The sequence below is a fragment of the Ranitomeya imitator genome, chromosome 1, assembly GCF_032444005.1.
Source record: "Ranitomeya imitator isolate aRanImi1 chromosome 1, aRanImi1.pri, whole genome shotgun sequence".
Lineage (NCBI taxonomy): Eukaryota > Metazoa > Chordata > Amphibia > Anura > Dendrobatidae > Ranitomeya > Ranitomeya imitator.
This window is the reverse complement of record NC_091282.1, coordinates 350,612,191-350,639,107: the sequence shown is the minus strand read 5'-3', so window position 1 is coordinate 350,639,107 and position 26,917 is coordinate 350,612,191. Positions and strand designations below refer to the sequence as shown.

The 26,917-nt window shown below is 44.3% G+C and overlaps 1 protein-coding gene across 1 annotated transcript in view; it reads left to right on the top strand.

The window, feature by feature from the left end:
* The window catches only part of P2RX2 (purinergic receptor P2X 2), a 111,544-nt gene extending 86,477 nt beyond the window's left edge, over positions 1 to 25,067 (top strand). The window contains exons 10-12 of the mRNA XM_069745434.1: positions 17,126 to 17,191; positions 19,536 to 19,613; positions 24,821 to 25,067. Of these exons, the coding sequence (XP_069601535.1) occupies positions 17,126 to 17,191; positions 19,536 to 19,613; positions 24,821 to 25,021 (345 nt within the window). The 3' untranslated portion in view covers positions 25,022 to 25,067. The remainder of the gene's footprint in view (positions 1 to 17,125; positions 17,192 to 19,535; positions 19,614 to 24,820) is intronic.
* Positions 25,068 to 26,917: the final 1,850 nt, after the last annotated feature.

Sequence of the window (26,917 nt, the reverse complement as noted above, 5' to 3'; positions counted from 1 at the left end):
AGTTTGACACCCCTGGTCTAGTGTGACCCCGGCCTAACAGAGACACTCTAAAATTCACAAAAGGAAGTGATGAAATGGGACCAGCAATCCTGTTGGCTACTAATTCCTTCATGATTTTTTCATTAGCTTTATCTTTAAATGATTCTAAAGATTTTAAATTCTTGGACCAAAAGCAACCTATCCCTTTAAATGAGGGGATAAAAATACATTTTAAAAACCTTCAATAATTAATTAATTGGCTGCTCCGTTTGTCTGGGTACAGATCGAGCCATGAACGCATGTTTTCCAGTTTCATTGGCGTCGAGACTCTTAAGAATTTGTTCCCTTGTGACAGGCTGTTTTGTGCAATTCTCTTGAAGCATTTTGACATCGGGTATGTTCCTCCACAGAAAGCACATTCATATAGAAAACAACAATTACTCATCCATTTGCAGCCAGTTTCCTTAAAGACAAAATAGACACCTCTTTTATTGAAAGGCCCTGCAACTTGTTTGATAGATACAGTGCCTTGCGAAAGTATTCACTGCACTGAAAGTAAAGGGGCCGAATAATATTGCACGCCCCACTTTTCAGTTTTTGAATTTCCACAAAAATTTAAAATAACCAATAAATTTCATTCAACTTCACAACTGTGTTCCACTTGTTGTTGATTCTTCACCAAAAATTTACATTTGGTATCTTTATGTTCGAAGCATGATATGTGGGAAAAGGTTGACAAGTTCCAGGGAGCCGAATACTTTCACAAAGCACTGTATGTGCCTCTGTGGAAGCATCAAATTTAGCCACAAACCGATATCCTTAGAGCCCCATTTCATATTTGAATGAACTGAGAGCTTCTACCTGAATGCTTCATCATATGAATATCACACCATGCCTCCAAAATTCTGGCAAGCCTCTAATATGGAATCCATATGCTGAAACAAATCACTACATTTAAAGTCTAGGGAATGAGGAACAGACAGGGGCACATTGAAAATGTCACGCCTCCTGGAGCTGTCCAAGTTCTGTTCAGCAGCTTCAGCGTTGCCGGCACTCATGCACCCACTAGAGTGTGAGCACGGCCGCTCTGATGCTTGGGATCACAGTTCTTCTTAATCCTCAGACCCCAGTCTCCTGTGTAATCAGGAAACCACAGAGACTGAGGTGCTTGCTTGCAGGCTTCTTCTCTTCAGCGTCGCTGGACCTGTTGAGGGTTGCGCTGTCTCCGGTCCCTGGGCCACTGCTGCGCTTGTACTGCAATGAGGGCTAGATGAGGTTGAAAGAGTGCCAGACATTGCGTCACTGCCAGTCGCCCTGGAATGACGTTGGCAGTCTTGCGACAGTTTTTGGAACTCGGGGGAGGTGGTGCTGGCTTCCAGGTCACAATAACATTCTGGCTGTATGGCGGCGGTTTTAAGGCTCCCGGCTTTTTCTCTTCTTCCGCAGGAACCTTGGGTAATCAGCTTCAGCTGGCACAGAGAGGACCGGTCCGCTTTGTTCATAGCACGGGTGATCTTCATTTTCTTTCTCCTCAGATGTACCAAAGGCTAGGCACTTCATCAGCCATTCGGCGCCACCTTCTTGGCAATCTCCTGTAGCAGGTTCTCCATGCTTCACTCTTTTGCAGGTTTAATGAACAGCTGACAGAAAACTGTGATATTTATTGACAAAAATAATCCCACATTTTACACTAACAAGAGTAGAAGGAGAATGTGTCATACCTGTATAATAGTAAGTGGCATAGCGTCATATCCACAACACAGCTGATAAAATAAAGATAATGTGGCCAAACCCCAATAACTCATTCTGCAGCCAGGAATAGACTGTGTAGTAGATTGTAAGCTCTCACGAGCAGGGTAGTTTATTTTGCTTTAACTATTGTATTGTTAACGTTGTTAGTTATGACTTGCGTTTGAAACTGTTAAACTGTAAAGCGCTGCAGAATATGTTGGCGCTATATAATTATAGATTATTATTATTATTACATTGGCTATGGAAGGCAATCGGAACAAAAAACCACTTCAGCGTTTTTTTTTTTGTTTGTTTTTTTTTAATTGCAGCACAGGAGTGGTGCTTCTAATGTAAGTTCCCTGCTTCTGGTATTATACTTACCAGATGCCATCTTCATCTTTTATCAGCGCCGCTCCAGTCAGCCTTCAGCAGTTTGTGACCTACTGGATCACTCCACTGTTTGCTGAAGCAAATCGGAGGTCACTTTTCAATGTAAGTCTATGAGAACCTCATTCTGGCTCTCATAGACTTGTATTAAGAGCTTGTAATGGTTACGGTCACAAGTTGCTGCTGCAGAACCAGTGGGGCATCGGGGAGAGCTGAAGATGGCAGGTGGTGAGTATAATTATTAGGTGCAGGGACCTTATGTCAGTAGCATCACTCCAGTGATACAAAAAAAAAACAAAATGCTAGAGTGGTGCTTTAATGAAAACTAATTGCAAAAATGATTTTTAGCCCAATTGTATGTAAATAAGAAAAGAAAAATGTCCACAATAGCCAGATTGAAAGATAACAGATTTAACCCTTTAACGACCGCCTATACGCCTTTTAACGGCGGTTGTTAAGGGGCCTTATTTCTCAGTACCGTTAAAAAAAAAACCAACAACATAAATGTGGTATTGCTGTAATCACACCGACCTGAAGAATAAATCCACCTTGTCACTTATACTGCACAGTGATCCACGCAAAAATAAAAAAGAACTATTCTTGTCTACTATTTGTTTATTCTACCTCCAAAAAATCGTAATAAGTCTCAGCTCACATTTATCCTGCATTCTCCGATAAGGGCTTACGTCAGGGTTTCCGTGTAAATTCCCCAAAACCATGATTCAGAAAAAACCCTGATGGAACCACTCACTTATGAGGTAGATGGAGTTACCTTGGACTGGTCTCTATTCTGGCAGTTTCCCACCATTTTTAATTTAAGTACACAAGTGTGGCCAACTGCAGATCTGTGCACCCCTAAAAAGATGGATACCACCGGAGCAGATGCCAAACCGAGTATGAAGTGTATCCATCTGCCTGATGGTGGATGGTTCCATTGGGGGTTTCATCTGAATCGCATTTCTGTGTTATTTCCATGGAAAACCCAACGTAAGTGCTCAGCGTAGAACACAAGAATGTGATCCAGCCTTATTCTGGTAGCGATTGAAAAATATTATGTGCCCCAAAATGTGACCAATAAAAACCCAAATTTATCCCGCACAAAACCAGCCCCCACTCAGTTCCGTCTTCTGTCACTGTAACTCAGGGTCCAACTTGAACACTGGGACACCGAAGGACTGTGACTGTGCAAGGCTGAGTTTGAGAGTTGACACGCAGAGGCAACAGTTAACCTGCAAACCACAGTCACCTGTTTCCTTTGCTTAGTCACCAGCTCCTCTTCTACAACACCCTGGACAGCTGTGGTCTAAAGCTGATTGGCTGCAATACAGCCAATCAGCATTAGTTTTCTTTGTGTGACCTTGCAGCACAGCTAAGGGAAGGAGCTGTGCTGTGATAGGTCGGCTGTCCTGCCCAAGCAGCACAGCAGTATTGAATGGAGGAGCAGAGGGACAACTTTGATGGCTGCAGTGCGAGTTTAAGTACATCTACTATATAAAGCTGAATGTGTGTGTGTGTGTGTGTGTGTGTGTGTATGTCCGGGATTGGCATCTGCACCGTCGCAGCTACAGCCACAAAATTTTGCACAGTCACACGTCTGGACCCTGAGAGCGTCATAGGCTACGTTGTGAGGTGAAATTTTAACCCCGCGCTTTCCAATTCACCAAACAATTTTGCCCCTATCTACATAATGGGGAAAAGTGAAAGGAAAAGTGTTGGAGGCAAATTGACAGCTGCTAGATGTGAACAAGGGGGACTTAAAGAATGAGAGCGATGGCGCCAAAGAGTATATACCGTACAGTTGCTAAGGTGGGACCCCGACATGGGATACTCACCACACACGGGGATATGAACACACACACAAAATGCGCCACACACTACCACGAGCTTGAACACATATATCACCCTCAGCACACCTTTCACCACACATACACCTACCTCGCCACATAAAAGTCGAAACACAAAAGTCGCCGCTCAAAACTCACCACGCGCAAAACTCGCCACATGCAAAAAATAGGCTCACGCAAACCTCGCCACAAGTGCAAAACTCACCTCATGGAAAACTCGCTACACGCAAAACTTGCACATGCAGAAAAATTGCCACATGCACAAAATTTGCAACACATGCAAAAGTTGCCTCACACAAAACTTGCACATACTCAAAAGGCACCAGACATAAAACTCACCACGTGCAAAACTCGCCATGCGCAAAACTTGCTGCACACAACTTGCTACACTAACCTGTCACATGCAACTCGACACACAAAAAGTTGCTACACAAAACTCATCTCACAAAAGTCGCTACATGCATGTCGCCACACACAACGCAACACACACAACTTGACAAACGAAACTCGCCCTAAAACACACACAAGTCTGGTATTAGCCTTCAAAAATAAAATTCTGATTAATAAGCAGACAAACTACAAGAGCAACAAATGTACCATATAGGAAATACGGCAGCTGTCAGTCACATAACCTGTCTATTATGTGTATGTGTGAGCTAATATATACTGCCAGGGGGAGGGCTTCCTGTTGGCTGGGGATTTATCAGGCTGCCAATTTATCTTACAAATACTGAGGTAAAAATACTGAGCAAATAACGTGTTAACGAGGTCTAATACAGGAGATCACACAGGTATATACTATATACAGGGGAGATGACACACAGGTATATACTATATAAAGGAGGAGATGACATACAGGTACATACTATATACAGGAGGAGATGACATACAGGTATATACTATATACAGGAGGAGATGACACACAGGTATGTACTATATACAGGAGCAGATTACCTACAGGTATATACTATATACAGGGGAGATGACACACAGGTATATACTATATAAAGGAGGAGATGACATACAGGTACATACTATATACAGGAGGAGATGACATACAGGTATATACTATATACAGGAGGAGATGACACACAGGTATGTACTATATACAGGAGCAGATTACCTACAGGTATATACTATATACAGGAGGAGATGACATACAGGTATATGCTATATATAGAAGATGACATACAGGTATATACTATATACAGAAGGAGATGACACACAGATATATACTATATACAGGGGAGATGACACACAGGTATATCCTATATACAGGAGGAGATGACATACAGGTATATTCTATATATAGGAGGAGATGACATACAGGTATATACTATATATAGGAGGAGATGACATACAGGTATATACTATATATAGGAGGAGATGACATACAGGTATATACTATATACAGGGGAGATGACACACAGCAGGTATATACTATATACAGGGGAGATGACACACAGCAGGTATATACTATATACAGGGGAGATGACATACAGGTATATACTATATACAGGAGATGACATACAGGTGTATACTATATATAAGGGAGATGACAAACATGTATATACTGAGGTGAAAATGAGAGGTGTGAGGTGAAAATGAAAAGGCGTGAGTGCAAAATGAGAGGAGTGAGGGAAAATAGTGTAGTGATCGGAAAATGACAGATGTGAGGTCGAAATGACAAGTGTTAGGCGGGAATGAGAGGAGTGAGGGAGAAAATGAGAGGTGTGAGGGAGAAAATGAGAGATGTGAGGGGGAAAATTAAAGATGTGATTGGGAAAATGAGAGGCGTGATGGGAAAATAAGAGAAGTGACGTGCTATAACTAACCACAGATATTTACTATGCCCAGGCAATGCCGGGCTCTTCAGCTAGTAAAATATATTATGCCTGCAGCCTGACAAGTTCTCCAGCCACTCAGGCAGTTAGGGAAGGGGCCCCCCATACAATCTAAAGGTGACACCGAGGAGGGGGCCCACCTGAAATTTCTAATTTCCTGTGGGCCCATTCCTCCACTGTTTCACATCAATTTCCTGTGGGCCACTGTCCCCATTATGTCAATCACCTCTATTTTACTGTGGATCCCTTTACCCCCTCTGAGCAGGCACACAGTGACACTATTACGTGACACTTTGGGGGGGGACCCACAGGAAATTAGAGGTGAAACAGTGGGGGGAGGGGGCCCACAGGAAATTAAGTGACACAGTGGGGAAGGGGGCACACAGAAAATTAGAGGTGAAACAGTGGGTGCCTACAAGAAATTGGAGGTGTAACAATGGGGAGGGGGCCCACAGGAAATTAGAGGTGAAAGTGGAGGGAATGTGCAGCGCCCCAGAGACCTGGTCGTTGCAGTATGGCCCCAAGGCGAGTAGCGGTACGTCCGATGGCACTAAAGAGTTCTCCTGACCAGGTATCACCAGAACACATTACACTTCACACTCCGGCCACTAGGGGGAGCAAAAGGCTTTATTTATTGGGCCACTCCTCACACTGGTAAAACTAGGGGCTGGGGAGGAAGTTAGGGAGAAGCTGACTGGGTTGGAACCAGGCAACATCCCGTGGCAGGGGGTGTTGCGGGGAGAAGACACAGGGGGGTCCCTGTCAGGCGTGGGAACCTGGCAGGTGCCTAGCGAACAGAACAGAACGTTACGGAACCGCGCCTGCACACCTTGCGGCGGTATCCTAAGGAAGAGACAAGAGGGGAAGAATATTGTGGAACAGTGTAAACAAGATCAGCACAAAGGAGAGCCAGTAAGAGTCGTGCCGAGAGAGGAAGGCAACATCTTACTGAGGCGCGTAGTCGGTGGCCGGATCACCGTAGGAGTAACTGACTTCAGGCCTTACTTCAAATTCCGCTGGACAGTTGATTATACGTTGGCTGTCTACTTTCGACACCCACGAAGAGGGAGAGGGGCCTCTCTAGGGTCCCGGAAGACCTCCAAGCCTTCCCGTCAAATGGGTGGCGTCCTAGCCATAACATATCTGGGGGACGTTAGAAACTAGCAACATCTGGAACCAAAGAGAGAGAGAGAGAGAAAGCTGTAGAGAATGAACAAAAGAGAACAGCAGTTGTGAGGACTATTCCAAATGCTCAGCAGGGTAGGACTACAACACACAGGCGCTATTGGTAGGCAACGATTTCCATCTGCGAGGGAAACTCTGGATGTGCCCATCGGACCGGCCGGTCTCTGATAGCCCGGTTGAACGTGCTCTGGACTGAGTGTACTGAAGCCTTCAGTAAAAGGTAAAGAGACTGCAACCCTGTGTCCTCGTTATTGCCTGCACCTCACACCATCTCCATCCACACTACTGGGAAGCCCTGGGGATTTACTTCACCTGTGGGAAGGTATACCATCCGGCTGCAATTCCATCACCCCAGCGGACCCCACAGCAGCGTCGGTCACCCTGACCGAACACCACAGGTGGCGTCACGAACTCCTGACAGACTGTACTACCACTTTCATTGGACGCCCCTTAGCAGGGTCGCGGACCGGGTCTAGCCACCGTGACTGCCTCAGAACCGAAGCAGAGAGGCCCGGTACCGAAACGCGTGGCCCTGTGTCTGGGGGCGCTCCAACTGTGCCCCCAGGAAATTAGTTGACATAGTGGGGGAGGGGGCAGTTTAGAGGTGAAACAGTGAGGGGAGAGGGCCCACAGGAAATTAGAATTGAAACAGTGGCAGGAGGGGGCCCACAGGAAATTAAAGGTGAAAGTGGAGGGAGTGGGTCCACAGGAAATTAGGTGACAGTGGGGGATGGGGCCCTCAAGTATTTAACCCCTTCACGACATCTGCTTTACATGTATGGCTCACTAAATGCCACTGTCCATCTCTGACAGCAGCATTTAACACGAGCCACCATGCGTGCACATCATTGTCTCACCCATGACTGCCTCACAATCTCGTCACGGCTGCGCCATTGGTCATGTTGTCATGACAGCCGGGGGTCTACTGATTACCCCTGTGCCTGTCATTATGGAGCTCTCTTGAAACCCTTCCTGCGGCCAGGCTTCAAAGGAGACTATAATTTCTGCTATATGCAGCAATGTGTCTCGTGTGATGTAGTATATAGAGGATGTGTTCTGCGTGGTGTAGTATATAGAGGATGTGTCCCATGTGGTGTAGTATATAAAGGATGTGTCCTGTGTGGTGTAGTTTATAGAGGATCTGTCAGCTGTCCTGTGTGTTGTAGTATATAGACGATGTATCCCATGTGGTGTAGTATATAGAGGATGTGTCTTGTGTGGTGTAGTATATAGAGGATGTGTCTTGTGTGGTGTAGTATATAGAGCATGTGTCCTGTGTAGTATATAGAGGATGTCTTCTGTGTATTGTGGTGTAGTATATAGAGGATCTGTCAGCTCTCCTGTGTGGTGTAGTAAATAGAGGATGTGTCTCATGTGGTGTAGTATATCGAGGATGTGTTCCTTGTTGTGTAGTATATAGAGGATATGTCACGTGTGGTGTAGAATATAGAGGATTTATCACGTGTGGTGCAGTATATAAAGGATGTGTCCCATGTGCTGTAGTATATAGAGGATGTGTCCTGTTTGGTGTATTATATAGATGATGTGTCCCGTGTGATGTAGTATATAGAGGATGTGTCCTGTGTGGTGTAGTATATAGAGGATGTGTCCTGTGCGGTGTAGTATATAGAGGATCTGTCAGTTCTCCTGTGTGGTGTAGTATATAGAGGATCTGTCAGTTCTCCTGTGTGGTGTAGTATATAGAGGATCTGTCAGCTCTCCTGTGTGGTGTAGTATATAGAGGATCTGTCAGCTCTCCTGTGTGGTGTAGTATATAGAGGATCTGTCAGCTCTCCTGTGTGGTGTAGTATATAGAGGATCTGTCAGCTCTCCTGTGTGATGTAGTATATAGAGGATCTGTCAGCTCTCCTGTGTGGTGTGGTATATAGAGGATCTGTCAGCTCTCCTGTGTGGTGTGGTATATAGAGGATCTGTCAGCTCTCCTGTGTGGTGTGGTATATAGAGGATCTGTCAGCTCTCCTGTGTGGTGTGGTATATAGAGGATCTGTCAGCTCTCCTGTGTGGTGTGGTATATAGAGGATCTATCAGCTCTCCTGTGTGGTGTGGTATATAGAGGATCTATCAGCTCTCCTGTGTGGTGTAGTATATAGAGGATCTGTCAGCTCTCCTGTGTGGTGTAGTATATAGAGGATCTGTCAGCTCTCCTGTGTGGTGTAGTATATAGAGGATCTGTCAGCTCTCCCGTGTGGTGTAGTATATAGAAGATCTGTCAGCTCTCCCGTGTGGTGTAGTATATAGAGGATCTGTCAGCTCTCCCGTGTGGTGTAGTATATAGAGGATCTGTCAGCTCTCCCGTGTGGTGTGGTATATAGAGGATCTGTCAGCTCTCCCGTGTGGTGTAGTATATAGAGGATCTGTCAGCTCTCCCGTGTGGTGTAGTATATAGAGGAATCTGTCAGCTCTCCTCTGTGGTGTAGTATATAGAGGATCTGTCAGCTCTCCAGTGTGGTGTAGTATATAGAGGATCTGTCAGCTCTCCAGTGTGGTGTAGTATATAGAGGATCTGTCAGCTCTCCCGTGTGGTGTAGTATATAGAGGAATCTGTCAGCTCTCCTCTGTGGTGTAGTATATAGAGGATCTGTCAGCTCTCCAGTGTGGTGTAGTATATAGAGGATCTGTCAGCTCTCCTGTGTGGTGTAGTATATAGAGGATCTGTCAGCTCTCCTGTGTGGTGTAGTATATAGAGGATCTGTCAGCTCTCCTGTGTGGTGTAGTATATAGAGGATCTTTCAGCTCTCCTGTGTGGTGTAGTATATAGAGGATCTGTCAGCTCTCCCGTGTGGTGTAGTATATAGAGGATCTGTCAGCTCTCCCGTGTGGTGTAGTATATAGAGGATCTGTCAGCTCTCCAGTGTGGTGTAGTATATAGAGGATCTGTCAGCTCTCCAGTGTGGTGTAGTATATAGAGGATCTGTCAGCTCTCCCGTGTGGTGTAGTATATAGAGGAATCTGTCAGCTCTCCTCTGTGGTGTAGTATATAGAGGATCTGTCAGCTCTCCAGTGTGGTGTAGTATATAGAGGATCTGTCAGCTCTCCTGTGTGGTGTAGTATATAGAGGATCTGTCAGCTCTCCTGTGTGGTGTAGTATATAGAGGATCTGTCAGCTCTCCTGTGTGGTGTAGTATATAGAGGATCTTTCAGCTCTCCTGTGTGGTGTAGTATATAGAGGATCTGTCAGCTCTCCCGTGTGGTGTAGTATATAGAGGATCTGTCAGCTCTCCCGTGTGGTGTAGTATATAGAGGATCTGTCAGCTCTCCCGTATGGTGTAGTATATAGAGGATCTGTCAGCTCTCCCGTGTGGTGTAGTATATAGAGGATCTGTCAGCTCTCCCGTGTGGTGTAGTATATAGAGGAATCTGTCAGCTCTCCTCTGTGGTGTAGTATATAGAGGATCTGTCAGCTCTCCTGTGTGGTGTAGTATATAGAGGATCTGTCAGCTCTCCTGTGTGGTGTAGTATATAGAGGATCTGTCAGCTCTCCCGTTTGGTGTAGTATATAGAGGATCTGTCAGCTCTCCTGTGTGGTGTAGTATATAGAGGATCTGTCCTGTGTGGTGTAGTATATAGAGGATCTGTCAGCTCTCCTGTGTGGTGTAGTATATAGAGGATCTTTCAGCTCTCCTGTGTGGTGTAGTATATAGAGGATCTGTCAGCTCTCCCGTGTGGTGTAGTATATAGAGGATATGTCAGCTCTCCCGTGTGGTGTAGTATATAGAGGATCTGTCAGCTCTCCCGTGTGGTGTAGTATATAGAGGAATCTGTCAGCTCTCCTCTGTGGTGTAGTATATAGAGGATCTGTCAGCTCTCCTCTGTGGTGTAGTATATAGAGGATCTGTCAGCTCTCCTGTGTGGTGTAGTATATAGAGGATCTGTCAGCTCTCCAGTGTGGTGTAGTATATAGAGGATCTGTCAGCTCTCCCGTGTGGTGTAGTATATAGAGGAATCTGTCAGCTCTCCTCTGTGGTGTAGTATATAGAGGATCTGTCAGCTCTCCCGTGTGGTGTAGTATATAGAGGATCTGTCAGCTCTCCTGTGTGGTGTAGTATATAGAGGATCTGTCCTGTGTGGTGTAGTATATAGAGGATCTGTCAGCTCTCCTGTGTGGTGTAGTATATAGAGGATCTGTCAGCTCTCCTGTGTGGTGTAGTATATAGAGTATCTGTCAGCTCTCCCGTGTGGTGTAGTATATAGAGGATCTGTCAGCTCTCCTGTGTGGTGTAGTATATAGAGGATCTGTCCTGTGTGGTGTAGTATATAGAGGATCTGTCAGCTCTCCTGTGTGGTGTAGTATATAGAGGATCTGTCAGCTCTCCTCTGTGGTGTAGTATATAGAGGATCTTTCAGCTCTCCTGTGTGGTGTAGTATATAGAGGATCTGTCCTGTGTGGTGTAGTATATAGAGGATCTGTCAGCTCTCCTGTGTAGTATATAGAGGATCTGTCAGTTCTCCTGTGTGGTGTAGTATATAGAAGATGTGTCCCATGTGGTGTAGTATATAGAGGATGTGTCAGCTCTCCTGTGCGGTGTAGTATATAGAGGGCGATTCCATAATTTTTCCCTCATAATTGAGTGACTCCATAATTTTTCCCCTATGCTTGGTTAAAAAAAGTAACCATTACTGACTACCACATTTTTTGTTCTTGATTTCTTTTAGTGTTTCTTTAAGCCAGAAAGTTGCCATTTGAAATTACTTTAGTTTTGTGCCTTGTCTGTGATCTGCTTATTTTCTACAAAATTAAACAAATGAATGAACATCCTCCAATGCTGGTGATTCCATAATTTTTGCCAGGGATTGTATAAAGGATCTGTCAGCTCTCCTATATAGTGTAATATATGGAGAATCTGTCAGCTCTCCTGATTGATGTAGTCAGTAGCGTAGCTACCGGGGGGCAGAGGGTGCAGTCGCCCCAGGCCCGGTGCTCAGAGGGGGCCCACCCGGAGCTATGCTACTGTAACTGTATCGGCGCACGCAGCTCGCCAATACAGTTACCTTCTGCGGAAGAGCAGGGAGAATCGATCTCCCTGCTCTGTCGCCGGCTGCTATGGGGCCCCTGAGCAGGCAGTGGGCCCCCCCGCCTGTGATCGCAGGGTCAGCTGTAACGGCATTTAGCCAATACAGCTGACCGCAATGATGAGGAAAGGAGCGCTGCACTCCTTCCCCCATCATCCCCCTGTCAGCGTCTGACGTCGGCGACGCTGACAGAGGGCGCGATGAGTCACTGCCCGGCGGCCGCTGTCAGGAGACAAGTGGGAGCTCAGAGCAATGCAGGAACCAGGAAGAAGAGAGGTGAGTATTTATTTATTTTTAAGGGGTGTTGCCTTATAATACAGGATCTGCCTATGGGGGGTCTGCCTAATGCTACAGAGTCTGCCTATGGGGGGTCTGCCTAATGCTACAGGGTCTGCCTATGGGGGGTCTGCCTAATACTACCTGGTCTGCCTATGGGGGGTCTGCCTAAAACTACAGGGTCTGCCTATGGGGGGTCTGCCTAATGCTACAGGGTCTGCCTATGGGGGGGGGTCTGCCTAATACTACCTGGTCTGCCTATGGGGGGTCTGCCTAAAACTACAGGGTCTGCCTATGGGGGGTCTGCCTTATACTACAGGGTCTGCCTATGGAGGGTGCTGCCTTATAGTACAGGGTCTGCCTATAGGGGTGCTGTCTTATACTACAGGGTCTGCCTGTGGGGTGCTGCCTTATACTGCAAAGTCTGCCTATGGGGAGTGCATTATACTATATTGAGGACTATCTGGTGCATTATACTACAAAGAGGCTATCTAGAGGGGCATCATACAGTGTGGGGATTAGTGTTGGAGCCATCAAACAGTTTGGAGGCTACTAAGGGGTCAATATACTGTGTATAAGAGAGCATCATACTGTGTATAGGGGAGCTATACAGGGGGCAGACTCGGGACATTATTAAATGTAAAGTGGGCACTTATTGTTATAGTGGAACTCAGGTTACTGTGACTGTCAAAGGAGCACACAAGGCAATATTACTTTCTAGTGGACAAAATATGGGCATTGTTTTCAAGGACACTTGTGCCCAGCATTACTATATTATAGAGGGGTGCTTTAGAATTTAGAGGACACACAGAACCACACAGCAGGTGCAGTAATAGGGTCACATACGGCAGCAGCATCTCAGTATTGGGGTATCAGGGGCAATAATAGGGACACATACGGCAGCAGTGGCTCAGTATTGGGGTATCAGGTGCAGTAATAGGGACACATACGGCAGCAGCAGCAGCTCAGTATTGGGGTGTCAGGTGCAGTAATAGGGACACATATGGCAGCAGCGGCTCAGTATTGGGGTATCAGGGGCAGTAATAGGGACACATACGGCAGCAGCGTCTCAGTATTGGGGTATCAGGGGCAGTAATAGGGACACATACGGCAGCAGCATCTCAGTATTGGGGTATCAGGGGCAATAATAGGGACACATACGGCAGCAGCGGCTCAGTATTGGGGTATCAGGTGCAGTAATAGGGACACATACGGCAGCAGCAGCAGCAGCTCAGTATTGGGGTGTCAGGTGCAGTAATAGGGACACATATGGCAGCAGCGGCTCAGTATTGGGGTATCAGGGGCAGTAATAGGGACACATATGGCAGCAGCGGCTCAGTATTGGGGTATCAGGGGCAGTAATAGGGACACATATGGCAGCAGTGGCTCAGTATTGGGGTATCAGCAGGATGAGGAGTTTGTGCAGGTTGGGAATAGATGGTGATGCGGCTGGAATATGAGAAGTGAAACGTGTCTTTGTTGTTTTCTCTACGGATGAGTCCTGGCTGGAGAAGTTGTCATGTCGTTCTGGGCCAGATGGGAAAAGTGAACGATTCCATCATAAAGAACTTCAACGGTAAGTCATTATCTGTACCTGTGCTGTGATCTGTTATATGTTCTGTAGGACTGGTATCTACCACTTACAATATGGCGGTAATATCCATGTTGGTCTTTGTATAGAGATTATCTTCAGTAACAGCGCGGTCATCTGCTGAGGTTCTCCTCCACTATTAGGGCACATCACCCAGCTGTAATCAAGGTTACCTGGCTAGGGGCCCACTCAGAAGCTTCGCCCCCCCTGAACCAAAACCCTAGCTACGCCACTTGGTGTAGTATAGGATGTGTCAGCTCTCCTGCGTGATGTAGTGTGTAGAGGATCTGTCCTGTGTGATATTTTTACATAACTTCATGGTGGGCACCAAGAATGATTTTTCTCTCGAGGGCCCAAGGTCATCCAGTCCGACCGATGCTGCTGGAACTATAGGGGTTTCCTATGTTATTGGTAGGACAAAGACTCTGGAAAAGAGATGCGGCTCCTGCCCCCTCAAATAAAACTCAGTGAATTCTGTTCTCCCACATCCAAATGACCCCTTCCTTCTGAGCCCCACTGTGCATAAACCACAGTAAGCGGCCACATGTTTGGCATTATTGTAATGGAGAGAAGGCACTCAATAGTTTACGGGTGCATATCGCCAGAAACACAAGCTGGACACTATATATGGGGGTCTAAGCTTTATGAGGACACAATGTATGGGTACTAGACTGGTAGATTTGCAACTCTCCAGAAAAAAAGCCTGGCTTGGATGTCATAAAATAGTCACTGCAGCCATAGGAGAATTCATTGAGAGGTGGAATTTCTACAATGGGGTCACTTTTGGAGTTTTTCTGCTGTTCTGGCATCTTAGGGGCTCTGCAAATATCTCCTGTAAACTGTTCTACCAAAATCTACGCTACAAAAGCCAAATAGGGCTCCTGTCTTCTCAGCCCTGATGTGTTGCCAAACAGTAATTTCTGACCAGATATGGGGCAGCACCACGTTTGGGAGAAATTGAACAATAAATTGTGTTGTCTAGTTTTACCTATTAACCCTTGTCTACCTGACAAATGTGTGCAAATACAAAAATTAAGTTTTTACTACTAAAGTGTCATACTTTCAACGTCTCAATGTCATAAAATTCTGTGAGCCACGTCTCAATGTCATAAAATTCTGTGAGCCACCTATGGGTTCAAAATACTCACTACACCCCTAGATTAATTCCTTGATGGGTGTAGTTTCCAAAACATAGTACGGTAACTTGTGGGTTTTTTCATTGTTTAAGTACATCAGGGACTCTCCAAACGTGACATGACGCTCGCAGACCATTCCATCAAAGTCTGTGTTCCAAAACGGCACTCCTTCCTTTCCCTTCACATATGGGGTACCAGTGTGCTCAGGAGAAATTTCACAACAAATTTTTGAGTCCATCAAATTTTTGAGTCCTGTTACTATGAAAATAAAAAAATTGAGGCCAAAAGTACATTTTTGTGGGTAAAATGTGATTTATTTTTTTTTCACAGCTCTATGTTATAAACTTCTGTGAAGCACCTGGGGGTTCAAGTTGCTTACCACCACATCTAAATACATTTCTATACAGGTCTAGTTTCCATAATGGGCCACTTGTGGGGGGTTTCCACTGTTTAGGCACATCAGGGACATAGCGTTTGCTCTAGATTTCAGCCATTTTTGTGTTCAAAAAGTCCAAAGGTGTTCCCTCCCTTCCAAGCCCTTCCGTGCACCTAAACAGTGGATTTCACCAACATGTAGGGTATTGGCATACTCAGGAAAAATTGCACAACAATGTTTGGTGTCCATTTATCCTGCTAACCTTGTAAAAATAAAAAATTTGGAACTAAAGTAAAATTTTTGTGAAAAAAAAGTTAAATGTTCATTTTTTTGCTTCCACATTGCTTTAGTTCCTGTGAAGCGCCTGAAGGGTTGATAAACTTCTTGAATGTGGTTTTGAGTACTTTGAGGGATGCAGTTTTTAGAATGGTGTCACTTTTGGATATTTTCTGTCATTTATGCCCCTCAAAGTCACTTCAAATGTGATCTGGTCCTTAAAAAAATGGTTTTGTAAATTTTGTTGGAGAAATGGGAAATTGCTGATCAACTTTTAATCCTTCTAACTTCATAACAAAAAAAAAATGTTTAAAAAATGATGCAGATGTAGAGTAGACATGTGGGAAATGTTATTTATTAACTATATTGTGTAACATAACTTTCTGATTTAACGGATGATGCAGATGTAAAGTAGACATGTGGGAAATGTTATTTATTAACTACTAGATGGTGGCCACGATTCTAACGCATCGGGTATGCATGTCCACGTAGTATATTGCACAGCCCACGTAGTATATTGCCCAGCCACGTAGTATATTGCCCAGCCACATAGTATACTGCCCAGTCACGTACTATATTGCCCAGTCACGTAGTATATTGCCCAGCCACATAGTATATTGCCCAGCCCGCGTAGTATATTGCCCAGCCCGCGTAGTATATTGCCCAGCCACGTAGTATATAGCAATGTGGGCATCATATCCCGGTTAAAAAAAAGAATTAAAATAAAAAATAGTTATATACTTACCTTCCGTTGGCCCCTGGATTCAGGATGCGTTTACCGACGCTCCTCGCGCACTCCGGTCTCAAGAGTGCATTGCAGTCTCGCGAGATGATGACGTAGCAGTCTCGCAAGACCGCTACGTCATCATCTCGCGAGATCGCAATGCATGGACCGGTCACCGGAGCGTCGCGAGGAGCGGAAAAGGCGCCGGAAGGTGAGTATATGATGATTTTTTATTTTCTTTATTATTTTTAATATTAGATCTTTTTACTATTGATGCTGCATAGGCAGTATCAATAGTGAAAAAGTTGGTCACGCAGGGTTAATAGCAGCGTTAATGGAGTGCGTTACACCGCGGCATAAATAAACAAATAAATGCAAATCATATCGAACAAATTTTACCACCATTATGGAGTACAATATGTCGTGAAAAAAAAACTATTTAAGAATCCTTGGGCTCTGTTGAAGCAGTCCAGAGTTATAACATCATAAAGTAACACTAGTCAGATTTAAAAAAATATGGCCTGGTCACTAAGGTAAAAAATTGGCTCGGTCACTAAGGGGTTAACATTATCTGTAAAGAACAACATATATGAACAAACAAGTTGTAAAATGGATCCACAAAATTAGAAGTTAATCGATTTTTATGCCATGCAAACAGCTTATGTGTGACACCCTTTCAATGCTTTTGGACTTTTCCTTTTTTTAAATGAAAAATTAAGGAGAATAATCGTTTCTCTTTACACAGGCTGGAAAGTTTAGCCTTATCCCGACCATCATTAACTTGGCCACAGCCTTGACTTCAATTGGTGTAGTAAGTAAACATTTTTTTTCAGAGATATGCACAAACTAAACGTATGGATCTCAAGTACAAAAACATAGCGTCTGCTGAACCTTCTGTGTACTTGGGGCTCTGGTGCACCTAAATGCGTTTGTCTCTATCAGATCCCAGTAGAAACAACTGACATTAAAGGGTCTCTGTCAGCACAGGATGACTTTTCAAACTAATTACCAATGCTTGGTGCTTCATGGCAGAGCCAATCATTTAGATACAACTTCCCACTTGCTTGTTTTCCCTCAATCTCCACTTCCCCTGTTCTTTGATTGACAACTCTGGTTTCATTGGGCCAGAGAAGGGTAGAGATAGATGAAACAAAGCAGGTGGGATGGTAATTGGCACCCCCATGAAACACTGAGCACCTGTACTTGGTCTGAACAGTCATTATGCGCTGACAGAGTCCCTTTAAAGGGAACCTCTCACATTGTACATGCAGTCAGATCTGTGGGCAGCTGTCACAATGAGACATGACCCAATGGGGGTTCGCTCAGCGGACAGTGCAACACACTCACAAGGGGATGGAAATGGGGAGAGGAAGGCCCTACTGATAGGGAAATGGGGGAAGGTCACCACCTGAGCTCAAACCTGAGCCTGACTCTGCACTCCCCTAATGCCTTAAGTGGGTCCTTCCCCCCCACCGGTGTCAGGAACCTTGTCCCTCCCTGTCACCTAATACTGCCCTGACTGGTGCACTGGCCAGCAAGGAACGCTAGCCTCACTACTTCAGATAATACGACATAGGTGGAAGTGACAAACACAAAAGGGATGGGGTGAAAACACAACTTAGCTTCAACTTCCTCTGCTGTAAAGACCCACACAGCAGAATAAAGGCACCAGGATCACGAGCTCACGAAATCAGCTGATACACCACAGCAGCCAGCGAGCTTCTTCCTACAGGCTTGGTCACTGTAGATTATTCTATCGCCGACAGTCAGCTGATGCATCAGGTGACCATTTAAAGGATAGTGGGAGTGGTCACTACCCACATCAGCTGACCTAGCCACACTGCAGTTACAGCTCGTTGCCAGCTGGGGAAAAAACTGATATTAACCCCTGCTGGTCCTGAAAGATAAAAGCTATATATAAAACAGAGTGAAACCAGAGCTGTCATGAATCCAAACATGGATCGTGACAGCAGCATGGTAATAGAGAAAAAGAATCAGAACAGAATGACATATAGGTTAGATGGAAAAGATTCAGTATAACTTGTATTTTATTAATTGAAATCCCTGCTGTTTGTATAAGTAGGAGTCCAGGGGATGGTCCTACTAAGTGATTTACAGCCATCGCTGCATGCACAGTCATTTAAGAAAAACTGTCAATCAATGAGTACGACCGACCACTGGACTCATATACATACAAACACTAGGGATTTGAATGAAGAAGAAGAAAATACAAGTTTTACTGAAATGTTTTCCATAAAAGTATATATCAATCTGATCAGCTCCTCCTGCTCTTTAACATCCTGTCATATTTAAAATGGTAAAGAGAACCTGCCATCAGGACTTTACTAAGTAAAATATGGACTTGGCCATGTCGACACTGTGATTCTGATTAAAATGATACTTGTGGTGAAGAAATCCGTTTTGTGGTTCTTATTCAATCTGCATTTCAAGTTTTTTTTGTAATGATATTTTCATGAATCAGGGCAGGACTAGGGATAGGGTCTTTTCTTCTTGCCTCTTTATCTGCCTCCCACCAAGGACAACTTCTGCAAGGAGTTTGTATGCTCTCCCTGTGTTTGCAAGGGTTTCCTTTTGGGTACTCAAGTTTCTACCTATTCCAAGGACATATGGTACTGATAGGGAATTTGATTTGTGGGACCAATGATAATAATGCATGCAAAGTGCTGCACAATATGATACCGCAAAATAAATACTACTTAAAAAAAATAAATAACTACTCTTGGCTATTTCCAGCAGTATCAGAGAAAATGAATGGAGGGGCTGAGCATACTCCTCTTCATCATTAAAGTCAGAGCTCTTCAAAACCTGGTTTCTGGGTTCCAGACCCTCTGGATCGATGGTTGATCTGGTGGTTTGATCTGCAGCGATCAGTCAGTTCCCCATCTAGGAGTTAACTTACTATTTTGGGATAAACCCTTTCATAAATCATAAATGGATAAGTATAACAATGGAATTCAGATTACAATTTAGAAGTACTTAGGAGGGGAAGTGTTTTTAGCTGTTTGCTTTATATTCTTTTCAGATTTTCGATTCAATAATCAAGTATTTCTTTCAGGGATTGATCCCTTCATACACTCCGTATCTCATAAATCTTTTATAAGGCCTCGTGTGTGTTTTTTGTGTTCTCTCTTTAGGGTTCTATCTTCTGTGACTGGATACTGCTGACCTTCATGAACAAAGATCACATGTACAGTATCAGAAAATACGACAAGGTAAAGATTTAATTTATCAGGACATTTCCAATTTTTTGACCATTTAGTCAATTTGCAGCTAAGGAGTTATGCAAAGTTCAGTATTCTTTTAGATAGCCAGATTAGGCAGCTATTAAAGGGTTCTTCCCATGAACAAAGTACATTTTAATCAATAGATCTTGGAATAAAAATACAGTTGTGCTCAAAAGTTTACATACCCTGGCAGAATTTTTCCTTTCTTGGCCTTTTTACAGAGAATATGAATGATAACACAAAAACGTTTTCTCCACTCATGGTTAGTGGTTGGATGAAGCCATTTACTAAACTACTGTGTTTTCTCTTTTTAAATCATAATGACAACCCAAAAGATCCAAATGACCCTGATCAAAAGTTCACATACCCTGGTGATTTTGGCCTGATAACATGCACAGAAGTTGACACAAATGGGTTTGAATAGATACTAAAGGTAACATCCTCACCTGTGACCTGTTTGCTTGTAATCAGTGTGTGTGCATAAAAGCTGAGTGAGTTTCTGGGCTCCAGACAGACTCTTGCATTTTTCATCCAGTCACTGACATTTCTGGATTGTGAGTCATGGGGAAAGCAAAAGAATTGTCAACGGATCTACTGTGAAAGGTATTTGAACTGTATAAAACAGGAAAGGGATAAAAAGTTATCCAAGGAATTGATAATGCCAGTCAGCAGCGTTCAAACTGTGATTAACCATGGGAAAATCAGGGGCTCTGTAAAAACAAAACCACGGTCAGGTAGACCAACAAAAATTTTGTCCACAACTGCCAGGAAAATTGTTTGGGATGCAAAGAAAAACCCACAAATAACATCAGCTGAAATACTGGACACTCTGAAAACTAGCGGTGTGGCTGTTTCAAGATGCACAATGAGGAGGTGCAAAGCCCCAGAGTCCTGGACGTTGCAGTAATGTCGTTCTTCCACCAGTGGGAGCGATGTTACGTCTGATGGCACCAAAGGAGTTCACCCTGCCAGGTATAACAGCCACACACACTTCACACGCCGGCCACCAGGGGGAGCAAAAGGTTCTATCTATTAGGCCACTCCTCACACTTGGGTAAAACTGGGGGTTGGTTTGGAAGTGAGGCAGAAGCTGACTGGAGGGAGAAGGAGATAGTCAGTGAGTCGGAGTTGGAGAGAGTTGGAGCCAGGAGGAGGAGAGAAGAGGAGAAGACTGGACTCAGCCCAGGAAAGGGAAAGAAGGACACGGAGCTGCGCCTGCAACCCATGCGGCAGCCTCCTAAGAAAGGACAAGAAAGGAAGTGTGCCGTAGTGAGTGAGCACAGAAGTCATAGCAACAGGAGTAAAACAGCGGGAGACCAGCTAGAAGCAGGTTGCCTCCCTCTGAGCGCAGATCCGGTGGCCGGAACACCGAAGGAGTAATAGACTCTACGCTTTACTTCAGACACTGGCAGGGCAGTCGATTCCAAGTTGGCTGTCTGACCTAAAAGCCTAAGCAGACAAGGTGGCAACGCGGAGCAGGGGCGACGCTAGGGTCCCTATAAAATAGCCTCAGGCCACCACCGTTATACGGGTTATGTCCTATCCATCTGGGGGACAGAGAGAGAGAAGTAACAAGAGTGAGGACCTTATGGTAGCTAATGCAAGTAGGGACCTACTACGTTACTGTGTGCAAGGAGAAGGCTACTGAATTCCACCTGGATAAGGAGACTCTGGAATTGCCATCAGACCGGCCGGACTCTGCCTACCCTGTCATCCGGCACCCTGGACTGTGGATGCTGAAGCCTTCAGTAAAGGTAAAGATCCATCATCACCATCTACACTTCTGGGAAGCCCTGAGGAAATACTTCACCTGTGGGATGGTATACCATCTAGCTGCCATTCCATCACCCCAGCGGACCCCTAAACAGCGTCGGTCACCCTGACCGAATACCACAGGTGGCATCACGAACACTACCGTTATCTACAAACTCTACCCTTTTATTGGGCGCCCCTCATAGGGCCACTGTCCAGTTCGGGCCACCGTGACATCCCACTGAGGGAACTGAAGGACCAGGTACCGAGTACCCCATTGTCCTTACGCGGGGGCGATCCAGAGGCACTTGAAGAAAAATGGGCTGAATGGTCGAGTCAGCAGAATAAAGCCATTACTGCGCAAATGCCACAAAGTATCTCACCTACAATACGCAAAACAGCACAGAGACAAGCCTCAAAACTTCTGGAATAAGTTAATTTGGAGTGATGAGACCAAAATTGAACTTTTTGGCCACAACCATAAACGTTACATGTGGCGAGAGGTCAACAAGGCCTATGATGAAAGAAACACCATTCCTACTGTTAAGCACGGAGGTGGATCGCTGATATTTTGGGGATGTGTGAGCTACAAAGGCCCAGGAAACATGGTTAAAGTTGAAGGAAAGATGAATGCAGAATGTTATCAGAAAATACTGAAGGCAAATTTGCAATCATCAGCCCGGAAGCTGTGCATGGGATGTACTTGGACATTCCAACATGACAGGAAAATCCAAAAACAGGCAAAGATGCTTACCTGTCTAACTAGACCTCAATACAAATGCACAAACAGGGTGCAGCGGACCCAAGTAAAATGGCAACTGCATGGGTACAACAATACCTAATGAGAAGGCCAGCCTTCAATCAGGGATTGGCCGTGTAGCACATTAGTGCAAAAAAATGTAATCTGTATGTGGCAATGTTCACACAAGGAATGCAGAGCATCTGGTTCTCAGCCCATTAATGATGCCCTATGGCGGGCTGCCCAGTGCTAACTATAATGCATTCTGTGTGAACAGAGGCCACAGTTTACAGAACTGTGTGCCACGCGGCCAATCCCTTATTGAAGGCTGGCTGTCTCATTTGGTATTATTGCACCTGTGTAGTTACCATTTTACTTGGGTCCACTGCACCCTGTTAGTGCATTTGTATTGAGGTCTAGTTTTAATCAGGTAAGCATCTCTGCCTGTTTTTGTATTTTCTTGAATATGTGGTTTTGATGTTCCAACTTGACAACGACCCAAAACACAAGGCCAAGTCGACTTGTCATTGGCTACAGCAGAACAAAGTGAAGGTTCTGGAGTGGCCATCTCAGTCTCCTGACCTCAATATCATTGAGACACTCTGGGGAGATCTCAAGAGCGCAGTTCATGCTTGACAGCCCAGGAATTTACAGGAACTGGGGTTTTTTTGCCAAGAAGAGTGGGCAGCTTTACCATCTGAGAAAATAAAGAACCTCATCCACAACTACCACAAATATTTCAAGCTGTCATTGATGTTAGAGGGGGCAATACATGGTATTAAGAAAATTCTGCCAGGGTATGTAAACATTTGAGCACAACTGTAAGTTCAACAGCTGGATGTGTTTTAAAAAGGAGATATAATATGCCCAGAAGATGCGGTATGTAGAGACCATGCTTCTGCACGGTCAGACACAGCCATTAGATTATCTCAGCACAGGAACATTTTTTAACAAATCCAAATTTAGCACTTATTTTGATTCCAAGATCGAGTGATTAAAATGTACTTTGTTTTTGGGACAACACTTTTACGATCCTCAGCTTAGTGATTCAATTTCATTGTAGGGTCAGAAATATGAAATAGACAGAAATGTCAGGCACCTTTAATATCAAACATCAATGGCAGCACATGAACTCTATGTTTTGTGGACTCTGCCATGGTGTCCAGCATTTTATCAGACACATTTTTGCAATAAATGCAGATGTGAACAAAGTCAGAGAAGATATCAATATTGGCAACTCTAAAAGTCTGGTATTCCAGCATTTCACTTGCTCTATATATACTTACCGTATATGCTCGAGTATAAGCCGACCCCCCCTAATTTTGCCACAAAAAAACTGGGAAAACTTAATGATTCGAGTATAAGCCTAGGGTGGAAAATGCAGCAGCTACCGGTAAATTTTAAAAATAAAAATAGGTACCAATAAAAGTAAAACTAATTGAGATATCAGTAGGTTAAGTGTTTTTGAATATCCATATTGAATCAGGTGCCCCATATATTGCTCCATACAGTTCATGATGGGCCCCACAAGATGCTCCATATTAAAATATGCTCCATATAATGCTGCACAAAGGTTAATAATGGCCCCATAAGATACTCCATAGACACATTTGCCCCATACAGTACTGCATAAAGGTTAATAAGGGCCCAATAAGATGCTCCATAGAGACATTTGCCCCATATAGTGCTGCACAAATGTTGATTATGGCCCCATAAGATGCTCCATAGAGATATTTGCCAAATATAGTGCTGCACAAACGTTGATTATGGCCCCATAAGATGCTCCATAAAGATATTTGCCCCATATAATGCTGCACAAATGTTGATTATGGTCCAATGAGATGCTCTATATAGATATTTGCCCCATATAATGCTGCACAAACGTTGAATATGGCCCCATAAGATGCTCCATAGAGACATTTGCCCCATATAGTACTGCACAAACGTTGAATATGGCCCCATAAGATGCTCCATAGAGATATTTGCCCCATATGTTGTTGCTGCGATAAAAAAAAAAATGACATACTCACCTTTCGTCGCTCAGGCCCCCAGCACTTGCAATACTCACCGGTCCTCGTTCCGCTGCCGCTGTGTCTTCCGCGTCCTCTGCACTAACGTTCAGGCAGAGGGCGCGGACTAACCACGTCATCGCGCCCTCTGACCTGAGCGTCACTGCAGAGTACGCGGAAGACACAGCGACGCTGGAACAAGGAGAGGTGAATATCGCGCAGTGCTCCCCCTCCCCATTATACTCACCTGCTCCTGACAAGGTCCCTGAATCTCCGATCTCCAGGTGCTGACAGCTTCTTCCAGCATTGAGCGGTCACCATTACCGCTCATTGCAGTAATGAATATGCGGCTCCACCCCTATGGGAGTGGAGTCGGGTCCATATTCGTTACTGTAATGAATGGTACCATGTGACCGCTCAATGCTGGAAGAAGCTGTCAGCACCCGGAGACCGGAGATGCAGGGACATCGCCAGGAGCAGGTGAGTATGTCACAGCCGCCGCTCCCCTGCCGACTCCCCTGGGACAATGACTCGAGTATAAGCCGAGAGGGGCACTTTCAGCCTAAAATAATGGGCTGAAAATCTCGGCTTATACTCGAGTATATATGGTAACTAGAATTTTGCTGTTTTGCTGGTTTTTGCTGCTTTTAACTATATGTTTTCTCCCAGTAGTAACTTTGGTTTACTTTTTAAAGGTTTGGAAATTGGAGGAGACAAATACGGCAACAATGACTACACTTAGCTCTCCTCAGGACTCGCCCGCTATCTCTGAATCTCTCTGCACCAATCATGATCCTCCATACAAAGACAGTAGCCTGTTATCTAAAGATATCACACAACAGGAGAAGCAAGACCAATCATGGAGTGATGGGACAAGCCCCCCACCAGGAAGCTGACATTTCATAGAGGAGCCAAACTCTCTGTAAAGGTCTAGTAGTCGGAAAAAAAATCACTGGCACCATCCATTGGATGGGAACCTAAGCATTTCAGCTGGATAGCTTTAACATAGTTTTGACTTCAGAAAAACTGGACAGAAGTCATAGGAATCAAGGAACAGACACTCAACTTTGGTCCATCAGCGCTATCCAATGCCACACTCTTTTAGACAATGAACAGCCTATGTTCTTAACCCTTAGTCATACTTACTGTACCTTAACACCTCATGATTTTTGTACACATGTAAAACAGAATGTATTTCCATTTGTTCATCCTTACAGCTTTTATTTCTTTTAGCATCTCCTTCATCCCTATACTAATGTGGGTGACGCTCGCGATTAGCATTCTTACATGACCCATGATCCTATTATCCATCTATTCATCACTTATTATTACTTCTGGGTTTAGTTCTTCCCATCTATGTATTTTTTCATCTCCGTCCTACAATATTCTTTCTTTTGGACCTCCCTCTTTTATTTTCTTTCGGTTTGAGAGTCCTGGACTCCCATTCTCTGGGGATTCATGAGCAGGGAAGTAATAAGTAATGATTTTTCTCAGTAGATAACAAGATTTAACTGTAATTATAAAGATTGGGACATGTGGTCTCAAATTTACCTCCATTACTTTATAATCTACTTACTGCTCAACCCATCCTTCCATCTCATCTTACATGAGATGTGAAAGCCTTGTATATTAGGGTGCCTCGGAGGGATATTATCAGGAGATGTAGTTAGTGCAGAGAACTTTCCATAAATCAATTATCCAGTTTCTTGTGGTATTAGAGTGCCCATAATGAACTTCTAAGCACAAGTATTAACTAAAGACACCAAATGATTACAGAGATTGCACAAACTTGCCTCAACAATTCATAGAGCCATGAAGTGGTAACTTATAGGATAGATGTATTGAATCACTGTTTTATGTAAGTGTGCCATAGATTTAATAAAAAATAGCATAATATTATAATGATATCCCTCACTACATATAATACTGATAAAATGTCAATGCTAATTAAGATGTAAAGATACGGTATATGAATACCATTTTTTTATTATGTTTTATTATTAAGTTATGTTATACACAGGGACATACATAGAAATCCTGGAGCCCCATAGCAGAAGTTTTATTTGCCCCCCCCCAACCCCCCCAAAAAGCCCCTTAACATTAGGCAGAGTCACAGAAGAGCATATCTGACAACTTTGTAGCCCTTACAAAGTAATTTTTCTCCTATATAGTCCTCCATACAGTATTATGGGCATCACACAGTTCTCCATGCAGTATAATGGGCACCACACAGTCCCCCATACAGCATTATGGGCACCACACAGTCCTCCATGCAGTATTATGGACATCACATAGTCCTCCGTGCATGTATATATTGACCTATACAGTATGATGGGCCCCCTATATTGCCCCATACAGTATGATGGGCCCCCTATATTGCTCCATAAAGTATGATGGGCCCCATATATTACCCTATACAGTATGATGAGCCCACAACACTGTCTCGTAAAATATTATGGGCCCCATATATTGCCCAAAACAGTACGATGGGCCCAAGATATTGCTCCATACAGTATGATGGGTTCCCTATATTACCCCATACAGTATAATGGGGATGCTATATTGCCCCATACAGTATGATGGACCCCATATATTGCCCATACAGTATTATGGACCTCTTATATTACATAGTAACATAGTTATTAAGGTTGAAGGAAGACTTTAAGTCCATCTAGTTCAACCCATAGCCTAACCTAACATGCCCCAACATGTTGATCCAGAGGAAGGCAAAAAAAAACCCATGTGGCAAAAAGTAAGCTCCACATTGGGGAAAAAAAATCTCTTCCCGACTC